At 40.8% G+C, this 14,842-nt stretch overlaps 2 protein-coding genes across 2 annotated transcripts in view; both read left to right on the top strand.

The window, feature by feature from the left end:
• Positions 1–51: 51 nt before the first annotated feature.
• Positions 52–1,465, top strand: LOC106001509 (protein BEX1-like). The gene is made up of 3 exons (XM_013036603.1): positions 52–59; positions 425–489; positions 863–1,465. The coding sequence occupies exon 3, from the start codon at positions 868–870 to the stop codon at positions 1,243–1,245; it is 378 nt and encodes a 125-aa protein (XP_012892057.1). The 5' UTR covers positions 52–59; positions 425–489; positions 863–867; the 3' UTR covers positions 1,246–1,465.
• Bex2 (brain expressed X-linked 2) overlaps positions 440–14,842 on the top strand; it is a 98,822-nt gene continuing 84,419 nt past the window's right edge. The window contains exon 1 of the mRNA XM_013036602.1: positions 440–489. The gene's annotated coding sequence lies outside the window, so the exon portion shown is untranslated. The remainder of the gene's footprint in view (positions 490–14,842) is intronic.

Raw genomic sequence — 14,842 nt, 5'->3', positions numbered from 1 at the left:
CAGCTCCCCGCCGCCCAGCGCACGGCGGGCTGGCATCGGGCCCGGGGAAAGCGGAGCAGGTAAGGCCCCGGGGCCCGCGCGCCAAGGCCCGGCCCGCAGCCGCTTGCCGCCCGCAGCCGTTTGCCGATCGCAGCGAGGCAGGTGCAGAAAAGTGCGGCGGGCGCCCGTCTCCTCCACACCCTGGCTTTCTGGGAATACAAGTGCGGCCCCCTTGGAGTGGGGATGCGGGGCGGTTGGGGTTTCGGGGGAGGCGCAGCGGGGCACCTGAGAGCCAAGGGAAATCACCCTCTAGTCCCTGCAATGGGAGCACCTCTGGGAGGGGATAGGGTGGGGATGGAGAGGGTGTGGGGAGGAAGAGACTGAACGGCGCTGGGTTCTGGGAAGTAGCAGCTCAGGCTTCCTCACTTGGTCCAGCTGTCTGCAGGTCTGAGTGTCGCAGCAAAGAACCTTCCCAGAATCGGGAGGAGGAGCCAGCAAGGATAGGCCCAGGTTGGTGCAAGGGGCATTGCTGGGGGCAGCAGCGGGAGTGGGGGGGGTAGGAATGTATAAAAGCCCAATATGAGACCCCCTTAATTCCAGCTCTCCCATTCCATCCTTGTCCTCCATTTTGGTATCTGGGGAGGTCTGAAAATGGATCCTCAGGGAAAATGGTGGTTTGGGGGAGGGGCTAGGATCAGGGGCCCCCTAGAGGGCGCACAGGGGCTTTCAGGTGGGAAAATGAAATTTTGAAGGAAAAAAAAAAGGACTAGTGCATTCTGAATAGTGACTTGTATGAATACCTCTGTCCTTGGTGCTGAAACAACCACGAGGAATTTAGTCCCTTTTTTCTTTTCCTTTTTTTTTTTTTTTTTTTGTCTCCTAGGAATAATGGCGTCCAAAGAGGAACAAGCAACGAAAAACCTTGATGTGGAAAATACTCACCAGGAAAATGAAAACAAGGAAGAAAAGGAGCAAGTTGCTACTAAAAAGGAGCCCTTGGCTCAGCCTTCAGAAGCCGGGGTTCCTAGAGGGAATCGCAGGCGATTCCGTGTTAGGCAGCCCGTCCTGCACTATAGATGGGATCTGATGCATAGGCTTGGAGAGCCCCAGGCAAGGATGAGAGAAGAGAACATGGAAAGGTTTGGGGAGGAGGTGAGACAGCTCATGGAAAAGCTGAGGGAGAAGCAGTTGAGCCATAGTCTGCGGGCAGTTAGCACCGACCCCCCCCACCAGGACCACCATGATGAGTTTTGCCTTATGCCCTAAATCCTGAATCCTGATGTGTTCCCTCAAGTTAATTGCGAGAGACCCCTGCTTCCTAAAACTACATGTTTGTGATGTACTCTTGTAAATCTTTTGATGTTCCTTGTGGATCTCCTATTACCAGCTTCTAATTGAATGTTGTGTTTTTGACCCCGTCTGTAAGAATTTTGTTAGCAGGAGAATTTATCTATTGCATGGAAAGATGCTCATTATATATTGTGAAGCTAATAAAGCAATTTTAAAAAGCAATCTTGTTTTTATTTACAATTTTATATTTACCTACTTCTTATATAATACTAGTGAAATTAAATATACAAAAGGATTAATACAGGGACTCATTTCTGTAAATCAATATATTAGTCAGACATTTTGTAGTCTGTATAAAATACCTTAAATAAAAAACACAAAATATAATTTAAAATAAAATACACAAAAAACTTACAGGGGCAAAGGATATTATATCTTATAATTTCAGTTGTTTCAGTGCCAAAGATGGGTGACATTAGTTCAGCACACATCCTGTTCTCTTCAGGATTATCTATTCCAAAAAGCATGTGTTGCTCATGTTTGATTACTGCCTGATATAAGTAGACACTTCCAAAAAAGTATAATAATGACTAAGCCAGGAATTCACAATTACTGCCTTAGTTCAGTTCCAGACAAAGTAAATAACCTTGAACCTGTAACTTTACTCTGTAGAAAAGATTGCTTGCAGTTCCTAAAACATTGAGTTCGTTTACTAATACCCAGATGTTTCTAAAAGCATGCTAATCTGCTGCCTATGAAAGAGTCACTTGGGGACTTTATTAAGTTGGGGCACCAACAAAATGAAGTTCCAGAACTTTAATTTTTACCAAGTTTCCCTAATGATTCTGGTACATAATAATGTCTAAAGTGCTACCAATATATATATATATATATATAATCTTAGTTCTCACATAGGAACTATAATAACTACAACTTGTGCTTAACAGGTACAAGGGCCTGGGTTCAAATTTTTGCAAAGATGAGTATTTTACTTCAGTTAAGAAAGGCATTAAAATGCAATGGATGAAAACATTAAATCTTCAGATTTGCTACATAAAAATTTAAAGTTAGAGCCAGGCACTTATGGCTCACACCTGTAATCCTAAATGCTCAGGAGGTTGAGGTCTGAGGATCATGGTTCAAAGCCAGCTTGGGCAGGAAAGTCCATGAGACTTCTATCTCCAATTAACTACCAGAAAACCAGAAGTAGTGCTGTGGCTCAAAGTGATAAGTATGCTAGCCTTGAGCAAAAGTACTCAGGGACAGCACCCAGGCCCTGAGTTCAAGCCTCATGATGGCCAAAACAAATTAAAAGTAACTATTTTGGGAGACATTGCATTGATTTTTAATTTATAACAAGCTGCATATTTTCCTAAATCAATAATTGTGCAAAAAAGAAAAATTAGATAAAGTTCAAGACATTTTCAGTGAGTTCATAAAGGTTCTTAAAAATTACCTTTGACAAAACAAATATGTGGATTTCAAATTACCATTAGATATGGTATTCAGGTCCCAGTCTAATTTCTCATCCTATAGTTAGAGGAAAATCACTAAACCTTGGGAATTGTTAGGCAGTGGGATTTGAGACAGGGTTTTACTATGTAGCACAAGTTAGTGTGGAACTCCATTTGTAGCCTACACTAATCTCAAGTTGACAATCAGAAGGGTTATTTACAAGTTGTTTCAATTGTTCATATAGAAAACTAAACAAGAATGGGAAAATATTGAGCTTTAGGGCATATAACTAAAAGCACTGACTTTTCAGAGAACTGTCTTTAGATGTAGAAAGCTAGAAATAAATTTTTAGAAATAAATGTTTAAAGGCACTTAAGGGATGCATATGAAGCTGAATGATAGAGTACATGCTTAACAGGCACAAGGCCCTGGGTTCAATCTCTCACTAAAAGAAAGCATTACAATAAGGTCTGTTGTTTTGAAATTCATAAGATATTAATAGAACAACTGAAACAAAAAGATCATTGAGAGAAGAGAAGACAATGAATATTAAACAACATTGATATATATAAACATTCAAATTATTGGAGCAAAAAGGAATCTTAATTTGCCTAATGGCTGCTCTACACTGCATAACTTACTGCAAGGGACAAGATATATATCTCACTCCCAACACTGGGTTTTTATATATGAATCACTGCAATAGAAAACACTTAACCAAAGCAAGAAATAGGTGTCACATATGCATTGCCCCATGAATAGGCTGAATAATATGTTTATTGGTTCAGTCCCAATCACTGTCCCACACAATGACTGATGCACAGAGATGCAGCTCTTATTGACTGGCCAAATGTATGCTTAGAGACTGAGCTGTTGCATCAGTGAAATGATGTATAATTTGAAAAATGTTGGCATGTGTTTATAAAAAAGAAAGATTACTAATAAAATTAAGAGACCTATATGCTACTGATTTTGGAAACACAATTTCTATTCTATTTTCAGAACTCTGGGCCTGGGCATTGTCCCTAAGCTCCTGAGCAATTCAGCTCAAGGTGAGTGCTTTACCACTTAGGCCACTGCGCCACTTCTGGTTTTTTCTGCTTATGTGGTGCTGAGGAATTGAACCCAGGGCCTCATGCATGCTAGGCAAGCACTCTACCACTGAGCCACCTTCCTAGCCCCACAATTATATTTTTAAAAACAAATTGTCTCTTTAAGTATGTCTTTCCAGCTCTTCCACCTCTATCATTTTCAATATGGCTGACTGATACAGCAGCCTTACTGGTTTCCAATATTTTGGGAAAAGTGGATTTTTAAATAGCCTGGAAAAATGATGGACACATAAGGATTACTACATGTAAAGGAGACTTCCACAAAATTCTGCTGGCTCCTAGAATTCAAGTTTCAAATATCTATTGCTCCACTCCTAATGCTAACCCCCCAGGGTGATTCTGAAAGCTGCAATTGTGGCTCTGAATACCAAGTGACATCACAGTTGTTACCATGCTTGTATCATTTTTTAAATTTAATTTAATTTAATTTTTGTGAACATACTGTACAGAGGGGTTACAATTACATGGGCAGGATAATGCGTACACTTCTTATCAAGCATTGCAGCCTCCTCCTTTGTTTACCCTTCACATCCCTTCCCAGCCTCCCCCCCACCCCCCCACCCAATCCTGCCCCCCCACCAACGTTGTAAAGTTCGTTTTCGACATGACAACTTGTACTTCTCATTGTTGCAACAGTTCCACCTGTATCCTTAAACGACTTGTTTTTCCCCATCTCCTCCACAAGTTATACTGACATTAAATATAGTGAAGGCAGGGGTTATACTGTGGGGGAGGGACATACAAAGCAACAAAGAGATAATCTTATAAATGCGTTAGAAACAAATGCATGAGAGAAAAAACATTAAAATACATATCTAAGGGTTCATTTTCCTAGCATCACATTATCTGACCATTTCCACTTGACTCATACATATACTAGATATTGCAAATAAGGGAAACCATGGGAACTATGTTTCTTTGGGCCTGGCTTCCTTCACTTAATATAATTTTTTCCAAGTCTTTCCATTTCCTAACAAATGGGGCAATGTCATTCTTTCTGATGGAGGCATAGAATTCCATTGTGTATATATACCCCATTTTCTTGATCCATTCATCTACTGAGGGGCATCTGGGTTGGTTCCATATCTTAGCTATGGTAAATAATGCTGCAATAAACATAGTTGTGCTGGTAGCTTTAGTGAGGTCTTGTTTGTAAACATTTGGGTAAATGCCCAAAAGTGGGATTGCTGGGTCATAGGGGAGCTCTATGTGGAGTCTTTTGAGGAACCTCCATACTGCTTTCCAAAGTGGTTGAACAAGTTTACATTCCCTCCAACAATGCAGTAGGGTTCCCTTCTGTCCACATCCCCTCCAGCATCTGTTGTTGTTAGAGTTCTTGATTTTTGCCATTCTAACTGGAGTGAGTTGGTATCTCAATGTTGTTTTGATTTGCATTTCTTTTATGGCTAGGGATGTTGAGCATTTCTTCATGTGTCTATTGGCCATCCTTCTTTCTTCTTCAGAGAAGTTTCTCTTTAAGTCTTTAGCCCACTTATTTATTGGGCAGTTGTTTCTTTGAGGATTTGTTGTTGGGGAATTTAATTTTTTGAGTTCCAAGTATATTTTAGATATGAGACCCTTGTATCATTTTTTAATGAAATAAAAGGATTATGATTGAGAAAAAATACAAAATTGTCTGGACCAGATGCCAGTGTTCATACCTGCATTCCTAGCTACTCAGGAGGCTGAGATCTGAGGATTGTGTTTTATAGTCAGTGCAGGCAGGAAAGTCTGTGAGAGTCTTATCACCCTAACCACCAAAAATCCAAAAGTGAAGCTGTAGGCTCAAGTGGTAGAGCATTATCCTTGAGCACAAAAGCTCACCCGAGTTCAAGCCCCAGGACTGGTACAAGACAGAATGATCTGTACAGTGTTTGCAGTTCCATTTTCTGTTGGCTGCAAATCTACCTGGTATTCACTGATATATCTCTTTCCTCCTCAGTGTGGGTTGGGGTGTTCACACTATAGAAGGGTCCTTCAGACAGAATGCCATTCACTGTCCATTGCCCCATATTTGTACACCTTTCCCAGACTTTCAACAACCTCCCTCCATCACTCCACTCCCAGTACACTGTGATACACTGCCCACAGCCAGTTCAGGTGCCCCCATTCAGTCACCTCCTATGACCCTGCACTGCCCTCCTGTGCCTGCTGATGACTACCAAGGTGCAGTAGATTACCTACTACTTAATGGTATATGCTCTTGCAGTATTCTCTTGCATCTAACATGATTTCCCCCCTGAAAAAGATTTAGAATGACTCTGTATGGCTTGTTTTTAGAGTGGTGTATTTTTCTTTCATTGTAGAAACTCTTTGCGCCCTCTTGTGACCAAATATAGAACTGCATCTTGGACATGAGCAGGAAGGTGGAGGGAGGGGCGGTGGCCAAGCCTCCATCACACAAAGCTTCCTGGAAGTCTGGATGGAAAGGTGGACAGTTCAGATGTACAGAGACATTGAGGGCTTCCACACATAAAGTTACCAGTATTGCTATCATGAACAGAAATCAGTATATACTAGGATGAAAAGAATCTGCTTTGTATTCTTTTCGAATTATCATTCTTCAACTCAGAAAACTCAGTTAAATCTCAGCAATTGTAGAAGTCTGACTAGTTTTTCCCCCCCAGTACTGGGTTTAAAGTGAGTGAAGAGTTCAGGACCTTGTGCTTCCTCAGCTTTTTGTTCATGGCTGATACCCTACCATTTGATCCATGCCTCCAGTCCTGCTCACTCTCTCTTTCTCTGTCTCTGTCCTCTTGATTTAAAAAGAATTACTTTATTTACTTTTATTGTGGATTACAATGACATGATTCATTTCCTTTCATATAGTGTCTTCCACTCTCTTCCACTTCACTCTCTTTCCATCCCTCCCTTCTGTCTCTACCTATGAGTTGTAGAATTTCATCAGTGTCCAATGAGCTCCACAGTTGCACTTTTTCACCCTTTTCCCTTTGAGTTCTGTGCCTCCCCCAACCCTCCCAAAGATATACACCCCAATAAACCACACATAACAAAAAGAAGATAGAATCATCAACAAAATAATGAAAAAGAGAATCTCTTGTTTGCATATCTTGGAGCTCTTATGTATAAATATATTTATATATAAATATATATTTATGTAAATATAAAAGACACATGGGCATTGGACCTTTATGTTACTCCCCTAAGAGTGTACCCTTCTGGTTTCACTGTGAGTGTCTAGAGTCCTATCAGAGAAAAGATGTGCTTTTTGTCTCTCTGCACTGCTTTTTGATGATTATTCTGGATAAGGGCTTTCATTTACTTTTCTGCCCAGGATCCAGATCTCAGTCTCATGAGTACCTAGGATTAAAGGCCGGAGCCATTGATTTAAAAAGTCTGTTATGTAGGTAGAAACTCAGATGATGTCCAGTGATACCCATCTTTGAATAATTTCTTCCCCATTGAGTATGGGCATAACTGGGGAATGGTATGAGATATCACTTCTGTATGTTTTCTTGTTCAGCAAAAAAGAGAGTTTCTGGGTTGATCTGACATAAACTCTTTGAAAGCAGAGAATATTCACTAGGCATTCAGAGGAGAGGAAGTCAGAGATTTAAAGCACATGAAACATTTAATGCTGCATTGCTAGATGGGAGATGGTGGGGAGGGCACATGGCAGAGACCTGAATAATCTGTAGGCACTGAGAGCACTCCTGGATGACAGACATCAAGGGAAAGGAGACTTCAGTCCAAGAGTCATCAGGAATGATTTCTATGGCAACACGAATGTTATTGGAGCTAGACTTTTGCCTAAAGTCTATGATGACACCTCACTGAGCCAATACTGATTCCTTGACTCCAGCCTTGTGAGACCCTAAGCAGAGAATGAGATCATGCCTTGGCAGACTCCTGACCTACAGCCTTGTGAGCTAAAGAAGGGTAGCTGTCAGTCACCACACTTATGATTTAACATCTAGAAAATCAATACATTCTGGTTAGGTGAAATCCATACTGAAAACACACACACATTTGCAGGATAATGAGAGTTAATATACCAATGATAAAACTTTTACTCATGGATGATGGGCCTGAAGCTTATGAATATGTTCATAGTGGCTTTTGAATGAATATCCATATTTTCTATATCCATCATGGACACTCATTAATCAATAGAGCCAGATATTAGATTTCAGACATTTTAAAAGGCAAAGTTAATAGTAATTTACTAAGTATATATGTACACTACTATGGTTATAGAGTAAGACCTTACAGTAAGACCAGATGCCCTTTGGTAACTTTTTATTGCCTCAGCTCCAGAGGGAACCGCTATCCAAAATTTGTTTAAGGTTCTCATGATTTCTTCCACATGTTACTACTTCTTAATGTAACTCTAAACAAAGCTTACTTTGCTTATTTTAATCTCTAATTATGTATATTATATATTTGTGTCACCCTTATTGTATTTTCTTCATTAAAAAGTGTTTCAGAGACAAATGGCACATGATCTTCCTGATATGTGGATGTTAAATCCAAAACATAAGGAGATATGAGAATCTAAACAAGATGAGAAACAAAGGACCTCCACTTATCTTGTCGTATCATTATTAAACGACCCCATGCTGCTGACCACATATATGGGATATATGTGCACATCAGAGGGAGACAGGATGAGGACAGACACAGCGAGAAACAGGGGAAAACATACAATAGCTGGACCCATCAGCTGCACTGGACATTGATCAAAACGGACTAAGCAACTCAAGGGCAGTGATGGGAGGGAGGAAATGAGAGGGAAAGAGGGAACAGCTGACACTAAGCAAAAGGAAAGAAATGTACATATCACCCAATGTGGAAGAAATAACTGCATTGCCAAAGCTCATAGAATTCACAAGCTTTATAGACTACAATAAAGACAATTTGTCTATGAAGGTTAGAATATGTTTGTGACTTTAAGTATCACTATCTCACAATACTGCGAACTCTGTGAAATTTATGTAATCATTTAATCACAATTAAAAAAGTGTTTCAGAGATCTCTCTAATAAAGAAACTTTGGGATTTTCATATTTTAGCCCTACTGGGTTAGTATGCTAGCACATTTGTCTGAGAGTCTTCATTGTAGACTTAGGAGTGCAGCAAAAGATGGGAACTTACTTGTGATCTTCCTTTAGATGTAAGTGTCTCGCAAAACATGCAAACTTGTTCTCTTTTTTTTTTCTTTTAAAAATTTATCTATTGGTACTTCTACAAAAGTTTCCATTTAACAATGTAGTCTATGAATACAATATATCTTGATCACTGTCACTCCTTTCAACATTATGCCAACTTGTTCTCTTCACATTATATATGGAGTTGTCATGATTCCAGAATTTAAGCAAGTCTCAGTATATATATATATATATATATATATATATATATATATATGAGTAGGGCTAAGACCAGACCGGGTGAATCTTTACTGGAGAAGTAAGAATGGATTTCTAGGCAAGCAGACAAGATTGAGGAAGGAATTTGGTAATATTAAAGTTCAAAACTTTGTTGTACAGTTTAATATAACTTTTTCTTAAATTTCTTTCATAAGGTTATTCAGAGTTTTCTATCTTGTGTCAGTTTAGGAAAGTCATATTTTTTTTTGATGGAGGGGTTGTTCTGGTGCTTGAACTCAGGGCCTGGAGCTGTACCTGAAATTTTTTTCCTCAAGGCAGACACTCCACCACTTGAGCCACAGTGTCCCTTCTGGCTTTTTCTGAGTAGTTTTTTTAAATTTTTCTAAAGTTTTTATTATATAGGTCATGTACAGGGGGTTTATACTTAACATATGTCAGGTAATTTATGTGTTTAGCTCCTTTCATACCTTTTATGTTAGTATATTCATGATTGATTTCACTGGATAATAAATCTGTGGTTACAGATGCAACATTTTATTTTACTAAAACCAAGATATGATTTTTTTAGGGAAGGTCTTTTAAAACAAGCAAAGCATAAGCCATCAATACAGCACTCAAGCAAGAGTATATAAGCTTATAAATCTCAAAACTCTTTATCTTCCAGGTGCTAACGCTGTCCTATGTTTTCCAGGTATTTATCACAATCATCACTAGGCAAGCATTTTCCACATCCACCAGAATACAGTTTTCTATGTTCAAAGTGTAATGCATTTAAACATCATTGATAGGCTCTGGACACACTACTGAGCTACATGTTTCATTCCCAAAGTGAAGAGCACTGTAAGTGCACCTACAAGGCAACTTACTACTAGGGTCTTTGAAGCGTGAGGGACTGGGATGTACAGTTTCTCCTTCTCCATCTAAACCGATTACATCATTTCTGGTGTAGAGAATTGTGGGTGTGGAGGAAAGAGGGAAATGTGCTATTTCCATGATGTCTTTTTATGTGGAAAAATATCTGGAACAGAGGACAAGAATTCCTCAGGATAAACAAGTGAATGAATTAACTAGGATTCTGCCTACTAAGTGAACACATTGTTTTAGACTTCAGTTCCTGAAATAACTGTGAGCTTGCTCAAATGACATATTTTATTACCATAGATCTGTAAGTCAGATGATTATGGATAGTCTTTTATGTACCACAGATGGATGACTGCATAGAGTGATGTATGTTTCCATGTTCCCTGTCAGAGGATTAAATCACCTCCAAGAGCTTTAAGAAATATCCCTGTGTCTCTGTATATTGATTTAACCCAACAAAGGTTATTTTTATAGACAACACAATTCCTGACAGCAGAGTTATTTTGGGTTCACAACCCAGGCAGACTTCAGCCAAGTGCTGGCATCCTTGCTGAGTTTCTCTAACGTATATTATGTGGATTGAAGGGTGAAGCCATTTTGCTTTCAGGACAGGGTATGGCACACAAGGAAGGGCTATGCAAGGTGCATTTCCAGTCTGTAGAAGTTGCCATAGAAACTTGACATCATAATGGCCACGTCATCAGACAGACGAGCACAGTGCTGAGGGTACTCTCAGGATTGGGAATGGTCAACCTCCCTGGGAGTGGGGAGACTGAGGTCTTTCGCTTCGGGGCTCAGTGCAGGAATGTCTTACAACACAGAGAATGGGGAGACACGTTGTGGGGTTTCTTGAAGCCACTTTCTGTGCACAAACGGTGTAGGCCGAATAAGAGGAGAGATATCTCTAAATACCACCTCCCGTAACGTGAGGTCAGGGCAAGAAAGCTCTCCACAGATGTGGGACCTTTGTCAATGGTGTACACTGGGAAGGCACTGGATCCCTTATGGTTACCATGGAATCGGAAGTGCAGTCATGTTTTCATGAATGTTCCATGTGTAATAGCGGTATGGTGAAACCCATGCAAACCAGAAAGAACAGAGGCGCATAGAAAATGGGTAAAGAGAGAAAAAAAAATAGCCAGGGCGAAGCCAGACCGTGAATCGGGTTACTATGGAAACGTGACAGCATCGCTTGGCGACTGTGAGGACTCTTTCCAAAGAGGACGGTGTGGGCTGGGAAACTGAACTGCAATGCTCAGATCTCAGCCTCCTGAATAGCTAGTATTTCAAGCATGTACCACCAGTGCCCGGGAGAGCTAATGTGTGTGTGTGGGGGGGGGGGAGAGGAGGGACGGGGCCGGGAGTTGTGGGGCTTGAACTCTGGGCCTGGGCGCTTGTCCCTCAGGTCTTCAGCTCAAGGCAAGAACTCTACCACTTGAGCCAAGGCGCCACTTCCGGTTTTCTAGTGGTTTATTGGAGATGAGTCTCAAGGACTTTCCTGCCTGGGCTGGCTTTGAACCATGATCCTCAGATCTCAGCCTCCTGATTAGTGAGGAATACAGGCATGAGCCACTAGCACCTGGGGAGAAACTGCCGGTCGGCTGAGAAATGGACTCCTGGGTGGAGAGGTTTGACTCCACTTAGCAAACCGGTTCTGGCCTCTGGCAGCAAATCTTCCCTCACTGAAGCTACTGCCTTCGCCCCATTCTTGTATTGGCACTCTGTGTCCACAAGGTGGCTCTTGGATAAATGTCTAGGACACAATTTTCTCATAGGAGTGAAACTACGTTTGTGGAGAAATTTCTTGCTAATATTTCAAGTTGGATTTAAAATCCTTATTCATAAAGCAACTTTCCACAATTCTATTCAGCATTGTTAATTCACAGTTGTTTTCATTATACTTTCATAAATAAAAAGGAAAAAAAATCCCAATATGATCGGGACTATTTATCTTTGTTTCTTTTCTTTGTAAATTTTATAGACAGGATAAACTTTTCTTCAGCTATTTAACAGGTAACACATTAGAACCCATGACAATTTGCAAAAGTAGCTCTGCGTTGTCTTCTATTGCTAGGCAAGTTATCACTTGAGCCATGCTGCCAGCCTTTTTTTTGCTTTATTTTTCAGCAAGGGACTCAACTTTTTTCTCAGGCTTGCCTCAGATCCTGATGCATCTATTTCCTCCTGGGATCATAGGCAGGTACCCCATTCCTGGCTAGAAAACTGGTTAAGGCAGGAATTACAGTGTTTTATTTAATATCCAATTTCAGAAGTTCTGCTTTTGGGTGCATTTATGTTATTTACTTGCATGATTATACTTAGGAAAAAACCCTTTGTATGTATTATAATGAATTCTTTACATTGTGAGGTTTTCCCACAGCTTTAGTAATGCACCAGACAAGGGACTACCCTTAGAATACATCTTTAATCTATATCAGTGTTGAAATTTGTTATACAGGTCTTTGTCATTTCTTTTTGAAGATTCTAGTTTTGGAATTTCTCCTTGTTGGGAACTTAAAAGAGAAGCTGGGCCACCATGTCTTCTGATTCCCAGGAGTTCTGTGAATTGTAGTTTGAAATAGCAAGACAACCCATGCCTAAGGGATCATGCACTTATATTACTCAACATCTTTTATGTCTAGGAGCCAGTTAGAACTTTGTACACATAAATGTCTAATATATTTAAAAAACATTATCCATGTGATATCAGTAAATGTGGTAACCAGACATTTGGCTTTCTGGAATCTCTTCATAAGTTTCACTAGTGGAGGCAACTGGATTCTGGGGTACCAGATGGCAAGAGCGATTGTGATTGGTCAACCTGTTGTTAAGAAGAACAAGCAAAATGACTATCTTATCACACTGAGTCATAGTACACAACACACCATGTGAGGCTTTTTAATAGGCTCCTTAACATGCATGGAAGACAATCAGGCCTCAAGGTGGCCTATTTAAGCATCAGGGATGCTTAGAAGTTGTCACTGCATGCCATTCAGAACCACTGAAAACTTGCAGATATATTTGAAGAACACTGACATGATTGCCCAGTGGAAGAAAGTGAAGTGTCATCATCGCCACCACCACCACCACCACCGCTGCTGCTGCCATGAAAGCTTTGCCAAGTATTTTCCTCCATCGCTGAACAAGGTTCACCATAGGCTCAAACTTTCCCAGGAGATGATGTACACCATGGATTCCTTTGTAAAGGATGTGTTTGACCGCATCGCTAGTGAGGCCAGACATCTGGCTCACACCACCAACCATCCAACCATATCCACCAGCGGTATCCAGACAGCTGTGCTCCTTCTGCTGCCCAGGAATGTCAGCAAGCTTGCTGTGAACCAGGCCACCAAAGCCCTGCTCAGGTTCACTGAGATTAAGTGAACCATGTGGTATGCCCTCACCATTGAAACCCAAAGGCTCTTTTCAGAGCCACCACATATTTGCACTGAAAGACCTGAGCTACTGGCAGTGAGTAGTTATTTAGGGCATTCTTCCCATTCTTAATGACTAATTCCTTACTAAATAAAGCATGATCACCCCTGTTTTAACTTCTGCTTGAGCCTCTGGTGTAGCTAGGGGTGGAGTGTTTCACCTGTGATCCCAGATACATGGGAGGGAGGTCATAGATGGTAAGATTAGGGTCTGAGGTAAGCCCAGGCAAAAACTTGACCCTTCCTGAAAAATAACTAAATTAGCACAGAGATGGATGTGTGGCCCAAGTGGTAGACAACCTGCCTAACAAGCAGAAGCTCGGAGATCAAATCTTAGTACTACCCTGACTTAGTACTTGGTACTTAGTTCCCCAAACAAGGTTTTGGTCTCCACAGGGACATTGTGTGTGTGTGTGTGTGTGTGAAGTTCCTGGGTGGGAGAGGTCCTCTGTGGACATGGTTGTCCTACATGGGCAGCCTCGTGGCCAAAAGCTAGCCAGCTGCTGTGCAATTTTCATCCAGGCCTTCAACCACTGTGTGGGGTGGGATGCCCAGCTCTTGTCTCTTGGCCCTAGGTGGCTATGCAGGCCTCTGAATGATCCTAACTGGACGCTTTGCAGGTGTTTAAATCTCACCTCAGGCTTCTGAGTCCAGGTAGAAAATGTAAGAAAAGCAACTCCTATCTGGGTGCCTTACAGGTGAGAATGCTCTGATGAGCTTGTGTGCCCAGGTGTGTAAAGAGCTCAGACCATAAAAGAACGTTCCACTTTCTAAAGTGTGATGGTGAAACACTAACAACCACAGGTAACATTAGTGTTTCTCTGCTGGATGGTGTAAGTGAAAATAATCTAGATATTGATGGCTTTGACACACATGTGTGGTAGCCTTGGTTTGCTGTAGCTGGATTTTCATCTCATATATAGGAGAAGCTACAACAATGATTTGGTCAATGTGGCTAATGAACTGACAGATCAGAGTAGCGTTGCCCAAATCTCTGTGACCAAGACTATGGATATGACTATTCTAGTAGCTTGGTATGGTGGCTGATGCCAGATGATCTATCAATATGGGCAAGAATTTCTAGGCTAAAATAATATAAAAACAAACATAAAATTCTTCTACATGTTTATCATTATTTCTCAATGTAACTGAATGAGAACATGAGTAGGTTTATTATTCTAGCTAGCTTTATTATTTCATTTACCTCATATACCAACTACCTTTTTAGGACTGAAAGTATGAAATTTTATTTTGGTTAAAATTTTAATAAAGACAACCCTGAGATACCACCTTACCCCAGTCAGAATGTCCCACATCCACAAATCAGCCAACGACAAATGCTGGAGGGGATGTGGAGAAAGAGG

This window comes from Dipodomys ordii, unplaced genomic scaffold (genome assembly GCF_000151885.1).
Source record: "Dipodomys ordii isolate 6190 unplaced genomic scaffold, Dord_2.0 Scaffold303, whole genome shotgun sequence".
NCBI classification, from domain to species: Eukaryota; Metazoa; Chordata; class Mammalia; order Rodentia; family Heteromyidae; genus Dipodomys; species Dipodomys ordii.
The sequence above is the reverse complement of the archived record's forward strand: the minus strand, read 5'-3'. Positions and strand labels throughout refer to the sequence as shown.

Excerpts from the sequence above, each read along its gene's own strand:
- LOC106001509 (XM_013036603.1), top strand. The coding sequence starts at position 868 with ATGGCGTCCAAAGAGGAACAAGCAACGAAAAACCTTGATGTGGAAAAT.